Raw genomic sequence first — 27,926 nt, 5'->3', positions numbered from 1 at the left:
GGTTTTGACCAATTTTCTTTGATATGTGCATTGATGTTGTTTTGGCTTGTACTTCTGTGTTGGATGGTTTTTGCGTGTGCCCCCCCCCCCCCCCCCCCCCCCATATTTTTGATGGGCTAGATAACAAATGAATAAAATGTTTTAGTCACATAGCTTTGAACTACTTACTCTGAAATTCCAGATTAGCTTTAATGGAAATGAAGGGAGATGCAGTAGGAGCAGAAGATATTCTGGATCTGATAGTGACTCTGTCTCAGAAAGAAAACGACCAAAAAAACGTGGACGACCACGAACTATTCCTCGAGAAAATATTAAAGGATTTAGTGATGCAGAGATTAGACGGTAAGATGTGGGGGGGACATGTGTGCTTAATGGGACAAAACATTTTTTTTATCATTTTGAGTTTGAAAATATGGAAAACAATCTATCTTTACATTAGTTGAAATTTTTTATTCTAGGCATTTAAAGCTTTACTTTTTGTAGTTTGTGGTGCTGAGATAAAGAACTGTCACATCCAGATTTTGAACCCATTTAGGTAAGGGATAAAATTGGGTTGGAAAAATATTCTTGATTGTTTACAGTCTTTTAATATGTGTTATTCTTCCTGCATCCCCTGAAGGCAGTGATTTCAAAAACAGTTGTTACAGTGGGTGAGCTTTTTTTTTTTTAAAAAAAATGTAAACTTCCCATCATTTTACCTAAAAACTGTAGTTGAAGAAAGGATATGTATATCTTTGTGGAAATACCTACAAAATGTTGAGAGAGTTTTGTTTTAAACTTTAAACTTTTAAACTTTTGTTTTAAACACATTGTGTTGCTGAATGCTTTGACTTGTAAAACTACTAAAGTAACCTTTGAAATGAATTGTATTTTCTATTTTATTTGCATCAGTTAATAAACCAAATAGAACTCTGGCTTTAAATGTGGGTTAATTAAAATACTAATCTGCCTTGGTCTCTCTAGTTCTTTTCTTTGCATTGTCCATATAGCATTGTACTAAGACTTTACAAATAAATTTTGAAAGCGGTGTAGTTAAGCATACATTTTTAACTGCAGAATTATTTTCTGTTACTAGATTTATCAAGAGTTACAAGAAATTTGGTGGTCCACTTGAAAGGTAAACTCATTTGGTTATATTTGTGTAGCAATTTGGAATCTCGTTTACATTAAAATTAGATCAGTACAACAAAAATCCTTAGGCTGAAGAGAAAATAGTATATAATAGTATATTTGCCTTGATTATAACATGAAATTAAATTATTATTAAAATATTATTATTATTAAAATATTAAAAATATTAAAATATTTCCTTTCTTCATATGTGGTATTTATGTAGAAAGCCAGAAAGACAAACCTTTCAATTTTGGAAGGACTTTTTTTTTTTGGACTTCCTCTTTTTTTACACTTTACCTATTATCTTGTTTAATCCACATTAGTGACAATCTGAATAGTTTTCAGATTAGTTCAGATTAGTTCAGATTAGTTCAGTTTGTCAAATAGTGACAAACTGAATAGTTTTCTCGTTTGATAGTATGGTAAAAGCCTATGGTTTTATGCACTGTAACTACCAGTTTTGCATTCTTATTGTCAGTTATTATTTTAAGCTTTCTGTATTACTCCATATTCTGTATTTCCCCATATTCTGCAAAAAAGTTACCACCTTCATTTTCTTTAACAATACTTATATTCTATATGATCATACAATATATAATAGTTCCTTTTATTTTCAAAAGAATATACAGAAACATATTGAAACTGTATAGTTAGGGTCCTTTATAGTTCCTATTGTGTTGTCCTCTAATATCTGAAACACCTTTAGTATTTCCTTTTTTTTTTAAATAATATTTTCTGTATTCTTTTCTATAGCTACTTTTAAGTGCATGGATTAAAAATGCACACAGCATAGCAAGTGTGGGTGAATGCTAGCTTATTTGATAACTTCTCTGGTTTCAAAGTCTGAAGGAGTCATTCATGAATACATTAGTGACAAAAGGAAGGCTAGGGAAAATGTGTGCCCATTGCTGAACAAGATGGGGAACCTGGTTACACGGGACAGGGAAAAGGCTGAGGTACTGAATGCCTTCTTTGCCTCGGTCTTTACCATCAAGACTGGCCCTCAGGAATCCCAGGTCCCAGAGACCTGGGGGAAAGGCTGGAGGAAGGAAGATGGACCCATGGTGGGAGATGATCAGGTCAAGGAATACTTAAGCAAACTGGACATTCATAATTCATGGGCCCTGATGGGATGTACCCACAAGTACTGAGGGAGCTGGCAGATGTCCTCGCAAGGCCACTCTTGATAATCTTTGCTTGATCACGGTGACTGGGAGAAGTGCCTGAAGACTAGAGGAAAGCAAATGTCACTCTTATCTTCAAAAAGGGCAAGAAGGAGGACCCTGGGAACTACAGGCCAGTCAGCCCCACCTCGATGCCTGGGAAGGTAATGGAGCAGCTAATCCTGGAAACCATTTCCAGGTACATGAAGGACAAGAAAACCATCGGGAGGAGCCAGCATGGATTCACCAAGGGGAAGTCATGCTTGACCAACCTGATAAGCTTCTATAATGATATGACCAGCCTGATGGATGAGGGGAGAGCAGTGGATATAGTCTACCTGGACTTCAGTAAGGCCTTTGACACTGTCTCCCATAAGATCCCCATAGACAAGCTGTTAAAGTGGCCGTTGCTGGATGGGCAAACAGCGAGGTGGTTTGAAAACTGTCTGAATGGCTGGGCCCAGAGGGTGGTGGTCAGCGGCACAAAGTCTAGTTGGAGGCCAGTAGTAACTAGGGGCATACTGCAGGGGTCAGTACTGGACTCAGTCCTGTTCAGCGTTTTCATTAATGATCTGGATGATGGGGCAGAGCGTACCCTCAGCAAGTTTGCAGATGACACAAAACAGAGGGGCGTGGCAGATACACCAGAGGGTCTTGCTGCCATCCAGAAGGACCTGGACAGACTGGAGAAATGGGCAGAGAGGAACCTCATGCAGTTCAACAAGGGGAAGTACAAAGTCCTGTACCTGGAAAGGAACAACCCCAGGCACCGGTACATGCTGGGGGCCACCCAGCTGTAAAGCAACCTTGCAGAAAAGTCTATGGGGGTCCTGGGGGTCACCAAGTCGAGCATGAGCCAGCAATGTGTCCTTGCAGCAAAGAAGGCTAATGATATCCTGGGCTGCGTTAGGCAAGGTATTGCCAGCAGGTGGAGGGAGGTGATCCATCCCCTCTACTCAGCATTGGTGAGGCCACACCTGGAGTTCTGTGTCCAGCTCTGGGCTCCCCAGTACAAGAGAGACCTGGATCTACTGGAGAGAGTCCAACAAAGGGGCCACAAAAATGATTAAGGGACTGGAACATCTCTCCTATGAGGAGAGGCTGAGAGAGCTGGGACTGTTTAGCCTGGAGAAGAGAAGGCCCAGGGGTATCTCATCAATGTCTATAAATACCTGAAGGGAGGATGCAAAGAGGATGGATCCAGGCTCTTTTCAGTGGTGCCCAGTGACAGGACAAGAGGCAATGGGCACAAATGGAAACACAGGAGGATCCGTCTCAACATCAGGAAACACTTTTTTCTTTTTCTTTTTACTGTGTGGGTGATGGAGCAGTGGAACAGGTTGCCCAGAGAGGTTGTGGAGTCTCCCTCCTTGGAGATCTTCAAAAGCTGTTTGGACATGGTCCTGGGCAACCTGCTCTAGGTGTCCCTGCTTGAGCAGGAGGCTTGGACCAGATGACCTCCAGAGGGCCCCTTCCAACCTCAGGTATTCTTTGGTTCTCTGATTGTGTAGTTACTAATGTTTTAGAGTTGTGAAACCATACTTCTTTTTTTATAGGTTAGATGCTATAGCTAGAGATGCTGAGCTAGTTGATAAATCGGAAACAGACCTTAGATGTCTGGGAGAACTTGTACATAATGGATGCATTAAGGCTTTAAGGGACAATGCCTTTGGACAAGAAAGATCAGGTAAATTGTATTTGGGAGTTGGCAAGCGGAATAAAAAGTGTCAAGAGTTATGAACTATTCTTAAGATCTGATTATAACATTTATTTTCTTGGGGGAAAACAGAAACAAAAATGTTACTGTGCTTGGTGAATTAAAAACAAAATCCCCATTCCCTGTGTATTTTGTCACAGTGGAATGCGACATGATTTTGCTTTATCATGACATTTGTTATTAATCTACTAGTATTTGGAAGACCTTGAGATTCTGGAGTTTAGAGTGTTTGGTTAGAAAAAGTAAGTTTTTCTAATTGAATGTCATCTGCTATAGCATCAATCTGTTTTTTCTTTACGTTTGTGTATAACATACACCTAAAGGCTGAATATTTTAATAGTTTTGTCCTTTATTTTAAGGAGGTGGACTTGGGAAAGTTAAAGGCCCAACATTCCGAATATCAGGAGTGCAGGTGAATGCAAAGCTAGTCATCTCCCATGAAGAAGAATTGGCACCATTGCACAAATCCATTCCTTTAGATCCAGAAGAAAGGAAAAGGTATTTTTTTTATTCTCCTCCTAAAGGAAATAATTATCTAGAAAATTATTCAAGGCTTGTAAGCATATATTTAACCAATCCAGACTGTAAGCATGCTGGGACACCAGTGTTGCTTCATTCCCTGTAAGAACTGGCAGCATAATCTGATCCACATTCTTTGTTTATTCTTTCTTCCCTCTCCTTTGTATTCAGTATTTGCTTTGGCTTCTGAACTGTATTCACTGGGGCCTGGGTTCAGTTACTCTTAAGTATTTCAGAGTAGAAATTAGGCTTGTTGAGGAGCTGCTTTGTGTCACCTCTGCCTGAGGGAAAGCAATATCTGTCAAAGGGGAACAGATACTAATTGTTGGTGATAGTTTCAGCCCTCTGAACTTCTTAGCTTGCTGCCTTCTGTATCACAGTCCCTAGACTATGCTTATTCAGTTAGCAGTTACACAAGACTGATATTTTAAGCTTGTCTTCATTGTTAACCAATTCTGTCTCAATCCATGACCACAGATAGATATCTGTTGTTCTTTATATCTTAATCTAGATCTGCTTTAAAACTTGTTTCAGTACTGATTTCAATAAATATTTTATAGAAATTGTAAGGAAATCTGATGATAGTTATCTGGATTACTTACCTAAATATACCAGCATTTTAGTGGTGTAACATCTTTGTTTCTACTCTTAGCATGTTCCTTTCTCCCTTGCTAAGTTTGAGAAGATGGCTTATTTATGTTTCTAATTTTTTTTCTACTAGATATGTCATCCCATGCCACACCAAGGCAGCTCATTTTGATACAGATTGGGGTAAGGAAGATGATTCCAATCTGTTAATAGGTATCTATGAGTATGGTTATGGCAGCTGGGAAATGATAAAAATGGATCCTGATCTCAGCTTGACGCAGAAGGTATGTCATCTATGAAATTTCATGAAGGACTTTTTTTTTTTATGTTTAAGTAATAATACTAATAAGATCAGTTACTGAAAGAGCTTATTTTATGATCGCTGAAATTGCACAGATGTTAGGACAGTTGTACTCCTTTGTATTCTTGTTGTACATTTATTAGAATTCAAGATCTTGTGTATTCATTTGAATTATACCTTCTTATAGTCTGTTACATTATTTTTGTATATTTGGATCTCTGTCACTTGAATTTTCTCTCTTCCATCTGTTGTTTCCCTATTTTAGATGCTCTAGTTATGTTAATTTTATTCTTGATCTTTTGGAGGGAAGGCTGTTTTGGGGTTTTGGTTTGGTTTTCTCACCCCTCCTTTCTTTCCCATCCACAGTTTCTTTGCTTGAAACTGCCTCTCATTCACAACATGAGAATAGCTGTGTTCATTAGACAAGTAGTAGTGCAGTGTCTGCCTAGAAGTAGTGAGAAACAGATATTTAGGGAAAGACTGAAGTGAAGCAAACTCAGTGACATTGTCAACAACCTGTAGCTTTGGGATTTGAGAGGTCAGGATTGTATCCAAATCTGTTTAATGATATCCTACTGTTGTGGTTTAACCCGGCTGGCAGCTAAACACCACACAGCCGTTCGCTCACCCTCCCCCCTCCCTCTCTGCGATGGGGGAGAGAAACGGGAAAGTGAAGCCTGTGAGTTGAGATAAAGACAGTTTATTAAGACAGTAATATAATAATAACTATAATAATAATAATAGTGATAACGATAATAGTATTAATAATAATAATGTGTAAGAAAACAAGTGATGCACAATGCAATTGCTCACCACCCGCTGACCGATGCCCAGCCTATCCCCGAGCAGCCGGCCCCCCACCCCGGCCAGCCACCCCTATATATTGTTTAGCATGACGTCAGATGGTATGGAATACCCCTTTGGCCAGTTTGGGTCAGCTGTCCTGGGTCTGTCCCCTCCCAGCTCCTGCTGCACCCCCAGCCTGCTTGCTGGCAGGACAGAGCGAGAAGCTGAAAAGTCCTTGGCCTGGTGTAAACACTGCTCTGCAACAATTAAAACATCAGCATGTTATCAGCGCTCTTCTCATCCTAATCCAAAACATAGCACCCTACCAGCTACTATGAGGGAAAATTAACTCTGTCCTAACTGGAACCAGGACACCTACCCCTGCCTTCCATAATTTTGCCTGTTTTATGAAATCACTCGTTTATATTTTTGGCTTCTGAAATATTCTGTGGTAATGAGTTCTGCATTTAGAAGAAGCACAAGTCAGAACTAGATCTGTGGATGACAGTGGTACAGGAGCTCTGAATTTCTTAGATAAACTATGAAATTGGAAACAGAAATTTGAGGCTAGTTTTTTGAGTTTACTGTAAATTTTGTGAGGCCATTTCCAAGACTCTACATTACTTGTGTGTTTGCGGAAAATATATAACATTCAAGAAATTATACATTCCTTCAAGTGTGCTGTTATGCTTGCCAGGTATAGTTGGAGTGAATTGGTTTTCTACCTTTTTTTTTAATGCAGCTTCCAAATTTGATAATGTGTACTTATAGTTGATACTACCATTGCTCTCTTCAGATTTTACCTGATGATCCAGACAAGAAACCCCAGGCCAAGCAATTACAGACCCGTGCAGACTACCTCATTAAATTACTGAATAAAGACCTTGCAAGAAAGGAAGCACAGAGACTTGCTGGTGCAGTAAGTAAAGCTTGACATTCAGTAGCGAGATAACATATTATGCTTATGGGCATATCAATAGATCCTTCTTTTTCCTTAGTTCTACTCTTTGTGCAATTTTCTCCATATTGCTAATCACATTATATGAGACTAACTTGAGGAATGAATTGCAAGTTTAATATTGTTTTATTGTCTCTTATTTGTATATATACTCTACTGTTGCACTAGGTTCAGTCTCCAGTCCTGCGAACAGTGTTAGTCGTTAGTGTTAACAAATACAATTAATGTTTTATTTAACATAAAAACAATTTTTTTTCTGCAACTATGGTGCAGATACTTGTCAGTTCACATAATAAAGGTACTGATTTGCATTCAGGGCAATTCAAAGAGGAGGAAAACAAGAAGTAAGAAGAGTAAAGCAACAAAGGCTGCAAAAATAAAAGAAGAAATAAAAAGTGACTCCTTGTCACCACCCTCAGAAAAATCTGATGAAGATGATGAAGATAATGAGGTAAACATCTTTCATATGGTAAAGATGGGTTATTCAGTTGTTTATTAGTAACACTTTCAATTTGATCTGCTGTTTGACTTAATAAAATTGAAACACTTGAATGGCATTCTCCTTCTGTGGCAGATAACATTGCATCAATATAATCACATGGAAGACTGTATCTATTTTAATTTAATGATAAGCCTGTAGCTGAGGCATTTATGATTAGTTGTCCAAATTATTATGTCCTAAAAGAATGTTGTAGCCCAATTACAAGTGACATCATGCAATTTCAATGCTCTTTAAACGCTTGAGCATTGTATCTGCTAGAAATGTAATTTTAATGTAACGTGAAAACTCAATCATCATAAATACTCCAATGTTTCTGACTAATCCGTTGTTACTACTGATAATGATTCTTCAGGTAGCGACTTTTTTCAGGCTCAGGAAAAAAAATCAAGCTTGATTAGAAAGCACAGCATGAATAAATGATGTTTTGATACATACAAGTGAATGTTCCTGTATATGTCAAGGGTTTCATTATTCTAATAGACTACTTGACTTTCTTATATTTTTATTACTTCCAATGAATTCCTTTAGGCCTCTGTTTTTGTTGGGTCACTTATTTAAATTTATCACACAGCAGAAATCACTGGGGGGACGGGGGACAAAACAGATCACAGAATCACAGAATTGTAGGGGTTGGAAGGGACCTCAAGAGATCATCGTGTCCAACCCCCCTGCCAAAGCAGGTTCCCTAGAGCCAAAGCAGGTTCCCTAGAGATGATGAAGTCTAGGGGCTGGCCATGTTGCTCACCTAATTTTGTGACTTTGAAGGTAGATAAAAGAACGCCAGATTCTTCAGAACACCTCTGGAAAAGAGGAAGTTGGAACTCCGTTCCCTTTTCCTGTGACTGTGAATGTTTAATTTGTGGTCAGTAAAAAAGTTACTAGAAGAAAGCTAAACAAAACAGAGGTCTTTTATCCTCACCATCACTTGAGTGCCCTCAAAAATCAGCTGTTTTCTGATGCCTACTTCCTTATTGATTTTAGCTCTTTAAAGCTTAACTACCTTTTACAGGGGCAGATTTCTTTGGGGATATGGAAGTTAAATGGGCTTAATCTCTCACCCCCCATTACCACTGCCTAATCAATACTTGTTTTGTGTCGCATCAAGGAAATGAGTGAGTAGTCCTCATTTTTCTTTGCAACTGTATCCAGCTCTAGTTGATAGGTAATAAACCTAAGAAATCACACACATACTAAAAAGTAAATTTTTATTTGATGGTTACAAAACTTGTATAGCTAAGAACTCAGTTGGATGTGATATATATGCTTGTGTATTGCAGGATGAGATTGTTTCAGTGAAACATCCGCATAAAAAAGTAAAAGCAGAAAAAGAAAATGAAGAAAAGCATGAGCCAGATATTGGTATAAAAAAGGAAGCTGAAGAAAAAAGAGAGACAAAAGAAAAGGAAATTAAGAGGGATTTGAAAAGGGAGAAAAAAGAAAAGGAGGATAAGAAAGAATTTAAATATATTAAAGAAAAGAGAGAAAACAAAGTAAAGGAATCCACACAGAAAGAAAAAGAAGTAAAGGAAGAGAAGGTAACTAGGTTTACTTTTCTTATATAGCACTAGAAAAGGCCACCAGCTTTTGTGAATGATTTTGAGTTGAAAAGGTATTTTGGATCACTTTACAGTTGTCATTACATTGAAATCTTTTGTGTCATTTGAAGTTTTATTTTTACCACTTGCAACTACAAAGACAGGCAAATGAAATGGGAAATTGCCCCTTTAAAGATACATAGCTTAATGGGACCGTGAATGCAAGTAATATAAGAAACTCTTTCCATTTCCAAACTTTTCCATTCTCATTCTCCATCCCTCAGAGAGAGAAAATAAAATGTACCATAATTGAATGTCAGAATATATTTTTCTTGCTATTACTGAAGAGAATGCAGTAATTATGGTGATTGCCTAATTACAGTATAATTCCAGTCCAAAAATAAGGTTTGCTGATCAGATACATTTTCATATTTATTCTTAGGTAAATGAAATCAAATCTGAAAATAAAGAAAAAAATAAAAAAGTTCCATTGTTGGATATTCCAGTTCATATTACTGCAACTAGTGAACCAGTTCCTATATCTGAAGAATCTGAAGAACTGGATCAGAAGACATTCAGTGTGGTAAGTCCCTTGTTGATAACTTAGTGTTTACACTTGATATTCTAAATGAACACAATTTCGGATGTTCTTGATTCTGCTAATTAGGCATTATAACAAAGATATCTATTGTCAGTAAAATCTCAGAACAATGAAGGATTATCTATACGATACTAAAATCAGTTTTGTTTTCGGGTCAGCAGTTTTGTTTTATTGTATTTATGCGGTATAGTGAGGAATATTTGTCCATTGGTCTGTGCACTGAATAGTTTTAAAATACAGACTATAAAGATCCATAATCAAGAATAACTCGTGTCCTTCTTAAAGGACAGAAACAAATGAGTTTTAACACAGTTGTTGTAGCCACTGGCCTGACCTTATCAAATACCCCTTTGTTCTTTGTAAGCGAATGAGAAAAATTAAGTTTCAAAGTTGATCTTGAAGTATTACAGACTTCCTGTGTTAGACACAGGAAGGAACAAATCCAAAAGTCCTTAGAAATATCTTGCCAGAGTGATCTCTCTGATACAAAAATAAAATAAAATAAAATAAAAACAATTAAATCACTACTTTTGACCACAACAGGATCAATATTGGAAGAAAAAAAGTTAGGTAAACTCAATCTATACAATTTTATAGGTTGATTGGGACCTTTGGAAAGGTGCCAAGGAGTTATTCTGAGCAGCTAATTTTCTGCTGTGGAACTTCTATCATTCAGTTTTCAACAGTTGTCTGCTACTGCCAGATGGGTCTACTGGATCTACTGTAATGTTAACTGTGAGAGGCAAATTATCTTGTTTTCTCATCGGTATGGTAACTGACCAGTATGTGGGTTTGGGGGATTGATTTTTGTTTGTTTTGTTGTTGTTGTTTTTTAATCTAAACATTATAAGCAAATTGTCCATGATTTTCAGGATATCTTATATGTGGCTAGGTGACTGAAAATCACTTGATTCCCATGTATAGTTATGCTTCTCTGATCACCTCTACATTAACTTAAGCAATGCACTCTGTAAACTGTCTTTAAAAGGTTGCTTTAAGCTGTGGTTAGTGCAATATATAATGTAGCTGTTTAATAAATTAATGGCATGAACTGGCAATGGAACAACAGCTTCACTGATTTCTGAATTATCCCTTGATGTTGATAGGGGAGCGGAGATGTTCTTCAAAAGCCCTCAGTTTTGATTCGGGATCCAGGAGGTTCCTGGAATGCATTGATGATAACTTCCTTCTCTAAGTGATAGAGGAGCCAACAAGGAGAGGTGCTATGCTGGATCTCATTCTCACCAACAAGGAGGGGCTGGTGGAGAATGTGAAATTCAAGGACAGCCTTGGCTGCAGTGACCATGAGATAGTGCAGTTTAGGATCCTGAGGGCAGTGAGGAAGGAGTACTGTGTTCAGCTCTGGGGCCCTCAGCACAAGAAGGACACGGAAGTATTAGAATGAGTCCAGAAGAGGGCCACAAAGATGATCAAGGGGCTGGAGCACCTCTCCTATGAAGACAGGCTGAGAGAGCTGGGGTTGTTCAGCCTGGAGAAGAGAAGGCTCCAGGGAAACCTTATAACAACATTACAATACCTAAAGGGGGCCTACAGGAAAGCTGAAGAGGGACTCTTTATCAGGGAGTGTAGAGATAGGGCAAGGAGTAATGGCTTTAAACTAAAAGAGGGTAGATTTAGATTAGATATTAGGAAGAAATTCTTTACTGTGAGCGTGGTGAAGCACTGGAACGGGTTTCCCAGAGAAGTTGTGGATGCCCCATCCCTGGAAGTGTTTAAGGCCAGGTTGGATGGAGCTTTGATTAACCTGGTCTAGTGGAAGGTGTCCCTGCCCATGGCAGGGGGGTTGGAACTAGATGATCTTTAAGGTCCCTTCCAACCCAAACCATTCTTTGAATGTATGTTTCTATGATATACAGACTTGCCTCTTTTCCGTAGTGGGAGCAATTCTAATTTGTGTTTGTGTATAGAACATTTTTGGACAGGCCCTCTCTTCTGGAATGTATATTCATCATTAAGCCATAGTCAGATGCAGTCTAATTAGTATGTTTACCTTTTCAAATGGAAATATACCGATGAGGGTTGTTGAAGCCAACTCATTTGACTTCTCTGCCACGTGACAGGTAGAATATGCATTTCATCTGTCTACTTTGCTGTTGTGATTGGATGGTATTTCCAAGCAAGTGTCTTTAATTTAAAACATGCTTACTGGTTTATCTCCATCTATTATTAATACATTTGAATTAGTGTGAAAATTCAGAAACACACATATTAAATGTATATATGGGTACATCTGTGTTGTACACTGTTGCTAATTTAGGCATACCTAAAGTAGCTTTATCCTAGATAGGTTAGTTTCTCTTAATATCTGCATAGAACTCGGGCTTATAAACTGCTCAGAGAAGGAATGTTGATCTTCTGCTGAATGCCAAGTTTAATTGTTGCAGAAAGTATCTACTTGAAATATACTGAATCTTGACACTGAGTTTGTATAGCTTTCAAAGTCCTAAAAAGTAAAATAAATCTTATCCTATATACTCGTGCTGTTAAACCCATGATTTTAAAACTGCGTTATAATAATTCTTTTCCCTCTGATTTTTTTTATATTAAATTAGTGTTTTATTTAATATCTGTGTTGCATATAATCTAATGCTTTCATATAGGAATAAATTTTCTACTTGGTTTCAAATACTTCTTTTTCCAAATTAAACCTCTTGTAAAACTAAATGTAATGAGCTGTGAGTGAAGTCTTTTTCATTTTCATTTTTCATTTTTTAGATCAGTACTGTCTTTGCCTGTATAAATAGCACAGTAAGGGTGGGTCATGTTGTAGATTTTTTTTCCCATTTGAATTAATGTATTTCTTTTTTTCCATTTTACAGTGCAAAGAAAGAATGAGGCCTGTCAAAGCAGCATTGAAACAACTGGATCGACCAGAGAAAGGCCTTTCTGAAAGGGAACAGCTAGAACATACTAGACAGTGCCTAATCAAAATTGGGGACCATATTACTGAATGTCTAAAGGAGTACCCAAATCCCGAACAAATTAAACAATGGAGAAAGTAAGTTATTCTACATGATTTTTCTTGGAAAAAGGAAAATCCATAATAGCTTCTATTAAGCCGAATATTTTTTTAATTATTTCTCTTGTTTCTTATTTCTTTCTTGTATTTTTTTGCTGTTTTAAATAAATACTTATAAAAAAGATGAATGTAAATGGCCCCAGCTTTTAATGGATTCACATTTTCATACTTGCATAGCAATGCATTTTGTCCAGTAGTGGAGTCATCTTATTTCGTCAAACAAAAATCAAACAAAATAACTGTATTTAGAGTGTATTTAATGCTTAGATAAAAGAGTTCTTATCATTAAAAAAAAAACTTTTTTTTCAACTTTGAGGGTTTTATATTCGTGCTAAAAATAGGCCTTTATTAAATTTGTGTGTTGAAGTTTTAATGATTTTGAACTTCAGAATCATTTCTTTTTAAAAATATATATAGTTTAAAATGTAATAACATATAAACTATGACTTTCTAAAAACATTTATTGAAATGTACTCAGAGGTGTACTCAGAAAAAATCCTGTTTGATATTTGTAGGAAATAAGGCATGTAGGTCAAATGTCTTACTCTATAAGAGATTTCAAGTTTGGAAGAATCATTACTGGGTAGTAAATACTCAGGTTTTCTGACATATTTCAGAAGGCTTTCACAAGAAATAGAAAATTAGGCAATTTTTAGGCAATTGCACAAATCATTCTGTTAACAGAATTGTCATGAATACTACTTTTCATGCACACTGCATTTTGAAGTTGTGATAAATATTACAGAATGATAAATTATTAAAGGAATTCATTTTTCAAATGTTTGAAATACAACTAAGTAATGTTTGCTGTGCAGCTAGGTAATATTCTGTGTAATGGACTTCACAATTATTTCAGTTTACTGAAGTACTGTTGAAATAATATAAGTCCATGTTCTCTTGTATGGTACAAGAAAAACTAATATGGAAGAATTATAACCTCTCTTTCTTTCTCCTCAGAAACTTGTGGATTTTTGTCTCCAAGTTTACAGAATTTGATGCCAGAAAGCTGCACAAGCTGTATAAACATGCAATCAAAAAACGCCAAGAATCTCAGGTAATACTTTAAAACTGTCTGTATACAAATATGTATTCTAATTATTATAACTTTTTTTTAGATTATCAATTTAATAGATTATCAGGATGTCCTGATTTCAGCTAGGATAGAGTTAATTTTCCTCCTAGTAGCTGGTAGGGTGCTATGTTTGGGATTTAGGATGAGAATAATGTTGATAACACACTGATACTGTAATTGTTGCAGAGCAGTGCTTACACTAAGCCAAGGACTTTTCAGCTTCACACACTGTCCTGCCAGTGGGCAGGCTGGGGGTGCAGCAGGAGCTGGGAGGGGACAGACCCAGGACAGCTGACCCAAACTGGCCAAAGGGATATTCCATACCATATGATGTTATGCTGAACAATTAATATGGGGTGGCTGACCAGGGTGGGGGGGAACTGCTGCTCAGGGTCTGGCTGGGCACTGGTCCGTGGGTGGTGAGCAACTGCATTGTACATCTCTTATTTTGTACACATTATTAGTAGTAATACTATTATCATTATTATTATTATTTTCCTTTCTTTTCTGTCCTAATAAACTGTCTTTATTTCAACCCACAAGCTTTTACTTTTTTCCGATTCTCTCCCCCATCCCACTGCGGGGGGAGGTTGAGCGAATGGCTGTGTGCTGCTTAACTGCTGGCTGGGTTAAACCACAACAAAGGAAAAATAACAAAATGATTAACCTGAAGAGTATTTTTCTGTTCATTGTAAACTAGTCTATTTTGTTAGGATATTTTCTGAAGAATTCAGATGCAACTTTGGGATTTATCAATTACAGTTTCTGTAATTGTCTCTTTCAGCAACATAATGATCAGAACATTAGCAGCAATGTGAATACACAAGTAATTAGAAATCCAGGTAAGAAATCTTAAGTATATTCTTGTGCTATGTACCTTAAATGTGGGATGTAAAATGAAATAAGTTTTAAAAATGTCTCCTAGAACTCCCATATTGCTGGATATAATAGGGATAGGCTGACTTGGCATAACTTCACTAGTTTGCTGATGAAATTCAACTGAACAGAGACTGAACCTGGTACTTACTGATTTTAGTAGCAAGTTATTTGGCCGTTCTTTTAAAATAAATAAAAAGCAAATATTTGTATTTAATTTTGGCAAGGGAGAGAGGCCTACTCAAAACTTGTAAACTTCTTGGAGGCTCTGTGCATATTTGTAGCAGTTGTAATGTCACCATGGCTTCAGGAAATCTGGGATGTCTTTTATTGTTGACAAAATCAGTTTTTCTGTGCTCCCACACTTACCTTCTTTTAATACTTATTTTTATATCATGTAATGTAAAACCTTGAGTATGTTATCATTGGTTTAAAATGAGCATAATGTGTTTTAGGAATACCATTAAAAATCTTTCATTAATAAGTTGTACCTTTAAAACTGACGTTCATGATACAGCTCTCTCTCCTTAGAGAGGAACTTCCAACCATTCTGCCTAAAAGTGCACTGTTGAAGGCATATGGTCTCTACTCACCTCTCATTTGGACCACACTCATCCTCTCCATTCAGTTTATAAGGCTGAAAAGCTTAGCTTCTCAGCCTTACATATTCCTAGCTTGCATGCCTTCTATTTACTTCTGAGGTCTCTCTCAGTTCACTCACATTAGTGCATTTGTCTTTAAACTGTTTAGATCTTCTTTCTGTCAAATGATAATGTCATTTTCATATTGCTTTAAATCTGACAGATAGAAGTGCTGTTTGAATTAGGTGAAGAAAAAATGTATAGTGTATAAGACTTCCTTATAGAATCATAGAATCATTAAGTTTGGAAAAGACCTCCAAGATCATCTGGTTCAACCACCCCCTACCACCAATATCACCTACTAGACCATGTCCCTGAGCACCACGTCCAACCTTTCCTTAAACACCCCAGGGATGGTGACTCCACCACCTCCCTGGGCAACCTGTTCCAATGTCTGACTACTCTTTCTGAAAAGAAATGTCTCCTAATTTCCAACCTGAAACTTCCCTGGTGCAACTTGAGGCCGCTCCCTCTAATCCTATCGCTAGTTATCTGGAAGAAGAGGCCGACCCCCAGCTCCCCACAACTTCCTTTCAGGTAGTTGTAGAGAGCAATAAGGTCTCCCCTGAGCCTCCTCTTCTCCAGACCAAACAACCCCAGTTCCCTCAGCCGCTCCTCATAGGACTTGTGTTCCAGGCCCTTCACCAGCTTTGAAGCCCTTCTCTGGATACGCTCCAGGGCCTTGATGTCTTTCTTGAAGTGAGGGGCCCAAAACTGAACACAGTACTCAAGGTGCGGACTCACCAGAGCTGAGTACAGGGGGACGATACTCTCCCTGGTCCTGCTGGCTACACTATTCCTGATACTAGCCAGGATGCCGTTGGCCTTCTTGGCCACCTGGGCACACTGCTGGCTCATGTTCAGGCGAGCATCGTCCAACACCCCCAGATCCTTTTCCTCTGCACAGCTTTCCAGCCACTCTGCCCCAAGCCTGTAGCGTTGCATGGGGTTGTTGTGGCCAAAGTGCAGGACCCGGCACTTAGCCATGTTGAACCTCATCCCATTGGCCTCTGCCTTTCGATCCAACCTGTCCAGGTCCCTCTGCAGGGCCTTCCTACCCTCCGGCAGATCGACACTTCCCCCCAACTTGGTGTCATCTGCAAACTTCCTGAGGGTGCACTCAATTCCCTTATCCAAATCATCAATAAAGATATTCAAGAGGATGGGCCCCAACACCGACCCCAGGGGAACACCACTCATGACTGGTCACCAGCAGGATTTCACTCCATTCACCACTACTCTCTGGGCCCGGCTGTCCAGCCAGTTTTTAACCCAGCAAAAAGTGTACCTGTCCAAGCCATGGGCTGCCAGCTTCTCCAGGAGAATACTGTGGGAGACTGTGTCAAAGGCTTTGCTGAAGTCTAGATAGACTATGTCAACAGCCTTTCCCTCATCCACCAGGCGGGTCACTTGGTCATAGAAGGAGATGAGGTTGGTCAGGAAAGTCCTGCCTTTCATGAACCCATGCTGACTGGGCCTGATTCCCCCATTGTCCCGCAGATGCTGTGTGTTTTCATTCAAGATGACCTGCTTCATCACCTTTCCTGTCACCGAGGTCAGGCTGACAGGCCTGTAGTTCCCTGGGTCCTCCTTATGGACCGTTCTTATAGATGGGTGTCACAGTAGTAAGTCTCCAGTCATCTGGGACCTCTCTGGATGACCACGACTCCTGATAGATGATGGAAAGCGGCCCAGCAATCATATCTGCCAGCTCCCTCAGCACCCTCAGGTGGATCCCATCTGGCCCCATGGACTTGTGACAGTCCAGGTGGAGCAGCAGGTCTCTAACTGTTTCCACCTGAGTTGTGGGGGGTTTCTTCTGCTCCCTGTCCCAGACTTCCAGGTCAGGAGGCTGAGTACCCCAAGGATAAGTGGTCAGACTAGTAAAGACAGATGTAAAGAAGCTCAGCCTTTTCCTTATCCTTTGTAGTCATGTTTTCCCCTGCATCCAGTAAAGGATGGAGATTCTCCTCTTACTGTTAATGTATTTGTAATAACATTTTTTGTTATCCTTAACCATAGTGGCCAGGTTGAGCTTGTGCTGGGCTTTAGCCTTTAAGGCTTATAACCTTTATCTACTTTATTAAACAGATGTCGAATTAATGAAAGAGAATACAAACCATGATGACAGTAGCAGGGACAGTTATTCTTCTGATAGACATTTGTCACAATACCGTGATCATCATAAGGACAGGCATCAGGGAGATGCTTGTAAGAAAACTGACTCTAGGAAAAGGCCCTATTCAGCCTTCAGCAATGGAAAAGATCATAGAGAGTGGGATCACTACAAACAAGACAGCAGGTAAGTTGCTTCAGCAATTGTAAAGTCTCTTAAGAATTCCCTTCCTGTAGCTTGCTTGTAGTAAGCAACAGTGTGTTTTTTTTTTGTCTTTTTTTTGATTAATACAGAATTGCAAAGAAATTTCTCTAATGCACTTCTGTTGAATTGACATAATTGTAGTTCTTACTGTGTGTTCAGTAATACTAATATAAGGGTGTTTTGTTTGTTTGTTTGTTTCAGATACTATAGTGATAGTAAACATAGGAAGTTGGATGACCACAGGAGCAGAGATCACAGGTCAAACCTGGAAGGAAGTTTAAAAGATAGTAGGCCTCATTCAGATCACCGTTCCCATTCAGACCACAGGATGCATTCAGATCACTGTTCAATTTCAGAGTACAGCCATCATAAATCTTCCAGAGATTATAGGTACCACTCAGACTGGCAAATGGACCACAGAGCTTCTGGTAGTGGCTCAAGGTCACCATTAGATCAGAGGTCTCCTTATGGTTCAAGATCTCCATTTGAACGCTCATCTGATCACAAAAATACACCTGAACATACATGGAGTAGCCGAAAAACATAACAAAGACTGACATTTTCTGGACCTTCTTTTAGCCATATACAGTAAGCTAACACAGTAATTGCCTTATGTGACTTGAAAGACTGGATATTCTATCAGTAGCAGCATTGTTACTTCTTCCCAGGATGCAAGGTCTATTATCCCAACAAAAGAAAAATATTTTTGTATTTAAAGTTTATGCTGCACAGTGCTGCAAATGTTGTGGTACTTTTTCTCTCTCTCTCTTTTTTTTTTTACAGGGACCTCAACACTATCCCATCAAGACTGGATCTTATAAAACTGTTTTTAGGCTGAACACAGTTTAAATTGTTTATAAATGAATTTTTAAACACTGCCATATGATCATGTTTCAAGAAGGAATGAGGAGTTTGCTTTGTTTTCTTAGTAAAGAATTCTCACTTTCCAAAACTGTATGTTTACATTGTACACTGCAACCACCTTGCCGCTTTTCATAACAAGCTCGAATATTTAAATTCTTTATCTATAACTGTAACATAGCCAGGATTTCTTCTGTTTGTGATCAGTTGTAATAATGCCTTTTTACAAAAAAACCCCACCAAACATAAATAAATCACTGCAAATTACTGCAAATTAATTAAATTAACTTTTTTTTTCTCTTGTTCCTTTCCCCACCAGCTCAGGCCTTCTTGTCACAAGTATGAAAAAAAGTCAGTGTGCTAATTCTTTTTAATAAAATATCTTGATGAAACCACTGTTCAGAATGTAGAAATGGGGAAAGGGAACATTTTTATTCCATTTGTGCCCCTTTTTTATTTGATAATTCAGATACATGGTTTTTTTTTTTGTTTGTTTCTATTAAACTGTCAATATTGTGATTTGTTGTAATGAAATGATGAGAAATATTGAATTAAATTGTGTTCTGGAAAGTATTTTTCCGGTCCATTAGTTTTAAAGGAGGAGTGTTCAATATCTGAACACTTAAGAATCAAAATTAGCCAAAATTTATTGTACATCCATTTGTTTTCCTTCTTAAAATGGGCAATAATGGCAAATGTGCTATGCAGCCAGATAATATTTTAGAAGATTTGAATGACTTTATTAATAGAATTGTTACAATGCACACTGATTGTACATAGATAACATCTATCTGACAAATTAAATTTAAACTAAAAGTGTGTGTGGGCTCTTGTTTTTAGCTGGTATTTTTCTACAGTGTACATTTCTCATATTAAACTATGTACTAAATTTTAGTACACAACATAATTAGGGAAGATAAATGTCTACAGTGGCGTGTGGTTGGAGCTACTCTGTTGCTTCAGTTTTTCTTGTCTTACAACGTGTTGAGCGTTTTTTCTGATTAATTATGTTTACAGGAACAAATCGACAAATCTGGTGGCCTTCTATGATGGGATTACAGATAATCCCTTCTATGATGGGATTATTGGTAGATAAGGGAAAAGCAACTGCTGTCATCTACCTGGACTTGTGCAAAGCATGCAACGCTTTCTCACACAATATCCTTGTCTCTAAATTGATAGATGGATCACTCAGTGGCTAAGGAATTGGCTGGATCGTCACACTCAAAAAGTTGCAGTCAACGGCTCAACGTCCAGGTAGAGAACAGTGATGAGTGGTGTCCCTCAGGGCTTGGTATTGGGACCAGTGCTGTTTAACATATTTGTCGGTGACATGGATGGTGGGATTGAGTGCAACCTCAGCAAGTTTGCTGATGACACCAACCTGTGTGGCGCGGTCGACACGCTGGAGGGAAGGGATGCCATCCAGAGGGACCTTGACAGGCTTGAGAAGTGGGCCTGTGCAAACCTCATGAAGGTCATGTGTAAGGTCCTACACCTGGCTCAGGGCAATCCAAGCACAAATACAGACTAGGTGGAGAATGGATTGAGAGCAGCTCTGAGGAGAACTTGGGAGTTCTGGTTGATGAGAAGCTTGACAAGAGCAGGCAATGGGCACTCGCAGCCAAGAAAGCCAGCCGTATCCTCGGTTGCATCAAAAGAAGCATGACCAGCAGGTCAAGGGAGGAGATTCTCCCTCTCTTCTCTGCTCTCGTGAGTACTGTGTTCAGCTTTGGGGCCCCCAATATAAGAAGGATATGTACCTATTAGAATGAGTCCAGAGGAGGGCCACGAGGATGATCAAAGGGCTGGAACACCTCTCCTATGAAGACAGGCTGAGGGAGCTGGAGTTGTTCAGCCTGCAGAAGAAAAGGCTCTTGGGAGACATTATAGTGGCCTTCCAGTACTTTCAGGGGGCTTACAGGAAAGAGGGGGAGGGCCTCTTTGTCAGGGCATGTAGTGATAGTGTGAGAAACAAAGTTGTGTGTTTTTGTAGTAGAACATGTTTTTGCAGTGTAAAATTCCACTAACCTTGCATATTCAAAAGTGATTCTGCAGGCATAACAGAGGCATAGCAGTGGGGAGTATATTAAGCAGATAAGGGGAAGGTCCCACTGTCCCAAAATAAGGAGAATAGCTAAGAAAAACAAGATGAGCAGTGCCAAATCAGTAAAAACAAAAATCACGGGCCTTCTAGCCATGAGATAAGAAGGAAAAAAAAAGGAAAAGGAGAAATTAAAGGTTGGTGAAAAAAAATTGTACATATATGGTATAATAATAAGGATCGAGTAGTTTGTGAACCTGTAGTACTCAGCTTATGAGGAAACAGGGGAGGAATCAAGCGTCAGGTAATAGGGAATATAAGGTTATGATATACTTTGCTGTGCGCTCCTGCTTGCAGGACGTCCACCATTGCAATCGTGAATAAAAATGCTACTTCACTGAGATCCTTGTCTGAACCTGTGTTATTGGCTACAGATTGTTTCTCACAAACTGGGAGCTCATCCGGGATCCAGTAACCTTCTGGGGAGCCCCATTACCACCGCAGCAGGACGGCATGCCCCACTGATTTCAGCAGTCCTGTGCCTTGGTGATGGTGGTTCTGCAGAGAGCTGACAAAGGAACCGAGACTGGTGAAGAAGGCAGGATCGGTGAAGAATTAGGGAAGAAAGGAAGGTAGGCACTCCGGTTTCGAGAATTGACCTGGTAACTGTGCACAGACCGAGGTAAGAAATATTAAGTATTGCCTTGGTGGTCAGATAAGACTCTTGTGTGAAGTGTGATGGGGATGTACTTTTGTACGAAGCGAGTGTGGAGTCCCGATCCCTGATTCCGTAGCTCTGTGATGGGTGCGGCCGGAGATGTATGAAATGAAAGTTAAAAGTGAGAAAGGAAGAGTCTTGGGGAAGTCTGGAGTACGGTACCCCCCTTGCACGGTAAAATGCTTGGCAGTACACCCCCATTTTCTAGAACTGGAATGTTAGTGTGTGGTACCCTGCAGGAGGAAAAAATTCTGTAGCAGCACACTGACAAGGACTAGGAAAAATGGGAAATAAGGGTTCCAGGGGACAGGGAGATATTCCTGGGGCAGTGCCTACTGACAGTCCTTCAGGAAGAATGATAAGAAATTGGAAAAATAATCCCAAAATTAGGGGAAATGATAAAAAGAAAATGATTAAATACTGTGTATTAATCTGGACAAAGGAACCAATTAAGAAAACAGCAGTATTTTGACCAAAATTCCGGTCTGATGAATATTCGGGCTTTAAATTTATATGTAAGCAATAAGACTCCTTTTTTGGAGGAGTTATGCTGCTTGCTGGGTGCAGGGGGTAAGTCAGTTTTTATTGAAAAAGGGTTGGGACCAGGAGAAAGAAGAGTCAGAGGGAAGGATGGGTCGATGGGAACCCTTGGATAATTTACCCCTTCCCTCTAATCTTAATATTGCATTGGTGGCAGCAGCAGCTACTCCAGGAAGGGAGTCAGGGACTGAATTAACACTGTCCCTAGAGAAGGAGTGCACTCTAGGCTCTAGCAAGAATTAGAACAAGGAAGAAGAGAGAGATTGAGAATTTCCCCTTCCCTGATACTAACAGTACTAACACTCCTATGTATCCTCTTAGGGAGGCCCCAGTGAGGCAAGGACAAATAGGTTATGTGACCCCCCCCCCCCCCCCCCCCCCCCTTACCAGTAGAGAGGTTAGGAGTTTTAAGAAGGAAATGAAGTCTCTGACTGAGGACCCTATAGGACTAGTGGAACAGTTGGATCAGTTTCTAAGGCCTAATTTGTATTCCGGGGGGGGGGGGGGGGGGGGGGGGGGGGGGGGGGCGGCACGAAATGTCAATCTTGAGTATGCTATTCACTGGAGAAGAACAGAAGAATGTTTAGGAGGGGAATGATTAGGTGGGCAGCTATGCAAGAATGGGAGAGAACCACCACCACCCCAGACTGGGAGTAATGTCGATAGGCAGAAATATCCACTTATCCAGCTGGGTTAATAACAACCCACAACACAGAAATCATATGAGAAGTTTGGGTTCAGAATGAGAAAGTACTCGGGGATGAATCTTAAGGACCTAGTAGCCCAAGGGCTCTTGAAAGCTCATTTTGTGATTAAAGCCTGGCAAGATATACAGGAAAAGCTCCAGAAGGTGGGAGGATGGAGTGAACAGTCACTGGAGGCCCTCCCGCGGGAGGCCCTGAAGGTGTATGTCAGGAGGGGAGATGAGAAGGAAAAGCAGAGAGTGAAACTGATGGTATTCACAGCATACCAGGTAGTGAGGCAGAGGGTTGGAGATAGAGGAAGAAAACTCTCAGCAGGAGTCGGGCCCAGGATGGAAGGGAGAGGAAGAGAAACGAAGGAATGGCAGGCAAGGAACGCTACCTGTGTTGCAGCCTAAATCCTAGCAGGGACAGGCTTTGAGAAGATGATTTAAGCATGGCTGGGCCGGCCACTTCAAATAGGAGAATCCGTAGTGGAAGAAGAAGAGATTGTTTGCTGTTATAAATTCAGAATAGGGGAGTCAGAGCTTCTTAGAAAGCTAATCCCATTGAGTCCCAAGCCATGGGCTGCCAGCTTCTCCAGGAGAATACTGTGGGAGACTGTGTCAAAGGCTTTGCTGAAGTCTAGATAGACTATGTCAACAGCCTTTCCCTCATCCACCAGGCGGGTCACTTGGTCATAGAAGGAGATGAGGTTGGTCAGGAAAGTCCTGCCTTTCATGAACCCATGCTGACTGGGCCTGATTCCCCCATTGTCCCGCAGATGCTGTGTGTTTTCATTCAAGATGACCTGCTTCATCACCTTTCCTGTCACCGAGGTCAGGCTGACAGGCCTGTAGTTCCCTGGGTCCTCCTTATGGACCGTTCTTATAGATGGGTGTCACAGTAGTAAGTCTCCAGTCATCTGGGACCTCTCTGGATGACCACGACTCCTGATAGATGATGGAAAGCGGCCCAGCAATCATATCTGCCAGCTCCCTCAGCACCCTCAGGTGGATCCCATCTGGCCCCATGGACTTGTGACAGTCCAGGTGGAGCAGCAGGTCTCTAACTGTTTCCACCTGAGTTGTGGGGGGTTTCTTCTGCTCCCTGTCCCAGACTTCCAGGTCAGGAGGCTGAGTACCCCAAGGATAAGTGGTCAGACTAGTAAAGACAGATGTAAAGAAGCTCAGCCTTTTCCTTATCCTTTGTAGTCATGTTTTCCCCTGCATCCAGTAAAGGATGGAGATTCTCCTCTTACTGTTAATGTATTTGTAATAACATTTTTTGTTATCCTTAACCATAGTGGCCAGGTTGAGCTTGTGCTGGGCTTTAGCCTTTAAGGCTTATAACCTTTATCTACTTTATTAAACAGATGTCGAATTAATGAAAGAGAATACAAACCATGATGACAGTAGCAGGGACAGTTATTCTTCTGATAGACATTTGTCACAATACCGTGATCATCATAAGGACAGGCATCAGGGAGATGCTTGTAAGAAAACTGACTCTAGGAAAAGGCCCTATTCAGCCTTCAGCAATGGAAAAGATCATAGAGAGTGGGATCACTCATGTCAGTGAACACATCATGTCAGTGAACATGCATGTTTACTCATAGAAAGCTTTCAAAGATTCAAAACATGGATAGCTCATCACTGAAAGATTCAATATGTATTTATTGAAGAGCTTAAAAAAGTCATGGGGGGAGGGGGAAGAATGAGATTGCCACGTAAGTAGGCACACCTGAAATTATTGTCCACCTGAGGCATCTCTACAACTGATTTCACAGTCAGAATATTTATCGGTACATAAAGGCAATATCATTTGTAAGAAGTGAGACTTACGACCTCATTTAATAAGCAAATTAAAAAAAAAAAAAAACAACTTCCAAACTGGTGGCCTTTCAAGGACTCGCAAGCATGATTTGTGCAACTCACAGAATAATTATCTAGGGTCTTTTTATAGGATTTAGAATTAATAAATGTACATTATATTACTTTTTAACTTGCCGTAGCCAGCAGAAGGATTGGCTGCTACTGGGCTAGCTCTACAGAGAGAGCGACAGTTAGAGAGAGAGAATTCCTCCTCTGACATGAAATGCTACCTCATTCATAGAAAGTGGGAGTGATGTGTTGTCCTGGTTTTGTCTGGGCTAGAGTTAATTTTCTTCCTAGTAGCTGGTATGGTGCTGATTTAAGATGGGAATAATGTTGATAAAACAGTGATGTTTTAAATGTTGCTGAGCAGTGCTTACACTAAGTCAGGGACTTTTCAGCTTCTCATACTGCCCTGACAGCGAGAAGGCTGGGGATGCACAAGAAGCTGGGAGGGGACAGAGCCAGGACAGCTGACCCAAACTGGCCAAAGGGGTATTCCGTAGCATATGACATCATGGAGAAACTTTCCCAGGAGGTCCACCAACTCAAAAAGAATATATCTTCCTCCTCACATGTATGAACCAGTATCTCAACTATAAGGAATAAGAGTCCCTCTGCTCAAGAGAGAGGATGTAGTGGGTACAGACCACGAGCCACCCTGTGGTTTTACCTGCATGACCATGGGGAGGACATGAGGAAATGGGACAGGAAATCTACCTCGACCCCAGAGGCACGGGTACATGAGTTGCAAGGAAAAACAGTCACAAAAGAGGGTTCTTCTAGGAAAACCACTGCTCCAGTTCCCCAGAGTAATGAATACTATGACCAGCACTAGAGGGGCCTTGTCTCCAGCCATGGGGAGGAAAGGGACAATCGGGTTTATTGGACTGTGTGGATTCGATGGCCCGGCACATCAGACTCACGGAAGTATAAGGTTCTAGTGGACACCAGCGCGCAGTGTACCCTAAAGCCATCAGGCTACCAAGGGGCAGAACCCATCTGTATTTCTGGAATGACAGGGGGATCCCAACAATTAACTGTATTGGAGGCCGAAGCTGAGCCTAACTGGGAATGAGTGGCAAAAGCACCCCATTGTGACGAGCTTAGAAGCTCTGTGCATTGTTGGCATAGACTACCTCTGGAGAGGATATTTCAAGGACCCAAAAGGGTACCAAAGGGCTTTTTGGCATAGCTGTCTTGGAGAAGGAGGAAATTAGAGAGGTGTCTACCTTGCCTGGTCTCTCAGAGGACCCTTCTGTTGTGGGGTTGCTGAGGGTCTGTCGTGTTAAAGGGGACTTATCAGAGTCAAACGTTTGCCTGTTTCAGAGCCCTGCTAAGAGCTTTCACTGAAACAGTTTCACAAAGTTGAAAGTATTTGTAGTCCAACGTTTGCCTGTTTTAGAGCCCTGCCAAGGACTTTCACTGAGACAGTTTTGCAAAGCTGAATGTATTTAATATGGCGACATATAACAGATTCGGAATTGCCGTTAATAAATACACTTACTGCAATAGCGCTAATATATGATAATAGCGCTAGCAAAATGCTATCCTGGGTATTCCTCACCAAAGGAGCAGAGCTTACCGAGAAGGCATCCCTGTCTTGGTGGAGGAGGCACAACCCGTCAACTGCCTCTTCTAAGTTTCCAAATTCTTTCTTTTTTCTCCCCACCAGCTCTTCTTTTTTCTGCACTCTTTTTTTTTTCCCTAACACTAACTTTACACTAAATCCTAGCACTCTTTTATATCCTAACCTAGTCTCTTCCCTCTCTGGGATGATGTTTAGCATGATTTGGCTGAAGAGCCGAGTACCATAGTCATATATGTTTAGCATGTACTTCATTAAGCTCATTATCATATTCAGGGGTGTTAACTTTAATATTAATTTTAAAAATAATGAAGCAAAAGGTTTCACTCCAGGCACTGTGGCCTTCAAGATTCTGTTCTGCCACCAAAACAGGGCTGTCTCACCAACACAAGACTCCCACCTTCGGCAACCTCTTATACCAAGCCCGCGGAACTGCATCCACGAAGTTTATATGAGATAAGCAGGAGAAAGCTGCTCAGCTCCCCTTTGCTCAAGGCTGGTGCTTATCAGTGACATTAACAAGTCTGACTGTTCTCCACATTATCCACCCTGTGACTATAGTCACTTCTTGATTCAAGATCTGAATCATGCTTGTATAGAATCAGTCTTGGGGGTATCTCTTGTGTTCAAATTTTCTTCCTCTCCACCTGGACACAGCTCTAATTTGGTCCACCCAGACACCATGCACACTTGATGAATCAACACCTGGGTTAGCATGGATTTGATGCAAGCTAATAATGTACAAAACAATAATTACAATGATTACTGTTAATGTAGATTGCAATAAAGAAGCAAGCTATCCTGATAGTGAGAATCCTAATCCATGCAAAAGTTTGTTCAACCATCTGCCTTCCATACTTTCCCTAAGGTCTCTACTCGCTTTTGCCACATGCCTCATGCGGCCTAGTTGTTCATTAAGTAACACAAGACCTTAATTCTTTAATACCTTTGGTATACGGATACAGCAAGTGTTGTTGGCCAAGTTCAAGTATCCACACACTCCATTTTCATGCAACAGTAACAAATCTAATGTCAGTCTATTTTGTAATGCCATGTTCGATGTGGCCTGTAGTTGCATGTTCAGTTCTTCCAACCTGACACGAGTGGCACTAGCCAGTGCTTCAGTCTGTCCAGTGAGGTTACACAACATCCTTTGATTCTGGAATGCTGTGATTTGAGGTGTGAAAATTGATTCCAGGGCCCATCCAACAACAGTCCCTGTTCTGGGGTATTGCCAAGGGTCTTTCGATTCCCTTTTGGTTTGTCCTCAAGAAGCTGGTTCAAGGTGTTGTTCTCTCCAGAGGGGGCAAAGTGTTAACAGCCCCAATGCATGTTGGTGTCATTGACCTTCCACAGGTAAGTCTGTAGTCCATGTTCCTTCACTACTAAACCACTCAGTGTGTCCCATAGAGGGTATACCGAGTTCTGAACAAATTATATCAGACCACGTTGTTGTGGTTTAACCCGGCTGGCAGCTAAACACCACACAGCCGTTCGCTCACCCTCCCCCCTCCCTCTCTGGGATGGGGGAGAGAAACGGGAAAGTGAAGCCGGTGAGTTGAGATAAAGACAGTTTATTAAGACAGGAATATAATAATAACAATAATAATAATAATAATAGTAGTATTAATAATAATAATGTGTACGAAACAAGTGATGCACAATGCAATTGCTCACCACCCGTTGACAGATGCCCAGCCTATCCCCGAGCAGCCGGCCCCCCACCCCGGCCAGCCACCCCTATATATTGTTTAGCATGACGTCAGATGGTATGGAATACCCCTTTGGCCAGTTTGGGTCAGCTGTCCTGGGTCTGTCCCCTCCCAGCTCCTGCTGCACCCCTAGCCTGCTCGCTGGCAGGACAGAATGAGAAGCTGAAAAGTCCTTGG

The 27,926-nt window shown here is 40.4% G+C and overlaps 1 protein-coding gene across 5 annotated transcripts in view; it reads left to right on the top strand.

The window, feature by feature from the left end:
- LOC125181363 (chromodomain-helicase-DNA-binding protein 1) overlaps positions 1-19,474 on the top strand; it is a 75,715-nt gene extending 56,241 nt beyond the window's left edge. For all 5 annotated transcript variants that reach the window (XM_048055923.2, XM_048055920.2, XM_048055922.2 and 2 more), the window contains exons 24-37: positions 182-342; positions 1,076-1,117; positions 3,833-3,963; positions 4,353-4,491; positions 5,234-5,384; positions 6,984-7,106; positions 7,462-7,596; positions 8,925-9,182; positions 9,625-9,765; positions 12,624-12,802; positions 13,781-13,877; positions 14,680-14,737; positions 17,504-17,714; positions 17,934-19,474. In XM_048055923.2, the coding sequence (XP_047911880.1) occupies positions 182-342; positions 1,076-1,117; positions 3,833-3,963; positions 4,353-4,491; positions 5,234-5,384; positions 6,984-7,106; positions 7,462-7,596; positions 8,925-9,182; positions 9,625-9,765; positions 12,624-12,802; positions 13,781-13,877; positions 14,680-14,737; positions 17,504-17,714; positions 17,934-18,279 (2,172 nt within the window). In that variant the 3' untranslated portion in view covers positions 18,280-19,474. The remainder of the gene's footprint in view (positions 1-181; positions 343-1,075; positions 1,118-3,832; positions 3,964-4,352; positions 4,492-5,233; positions 5,385-6,983; positions 7,107-7,461; positions 7,597-8,924; positions 9,183-9,624; positions 9,766-12,623; positions 12,803-13,780; positions 13,878-14,679; positions 14,738-17,503; positions 17,715-17,933) is intronic.
- The last annotated feature ends 8,452 nt before the right edge of the window (positions 19,475-27,926 follow it).

The sequence above is a fragment of the Anser cygnoides genome, unplaced genomic scaffold (assembly GCF_040182565.1).
Source record: "Anser cygnoides isolate HZ-2024a breed goose unplaced genomic scaffold, Taihu_goose_T2T_genome scaffold_45_1, whole genome shotgun sequence".
Taxonomy (NCBI): domain Eukaryota; kingdom Metazoa; phylum Chordata; class Aves; order Anseriformes; family Anatidae; genus Anser; species Anser cygnoides.
The sequence above is the reverse complement of the archived record's forward strand: the minus strand, read 5'-3'. Positions and strand labels throughout refer to the sequence as shown.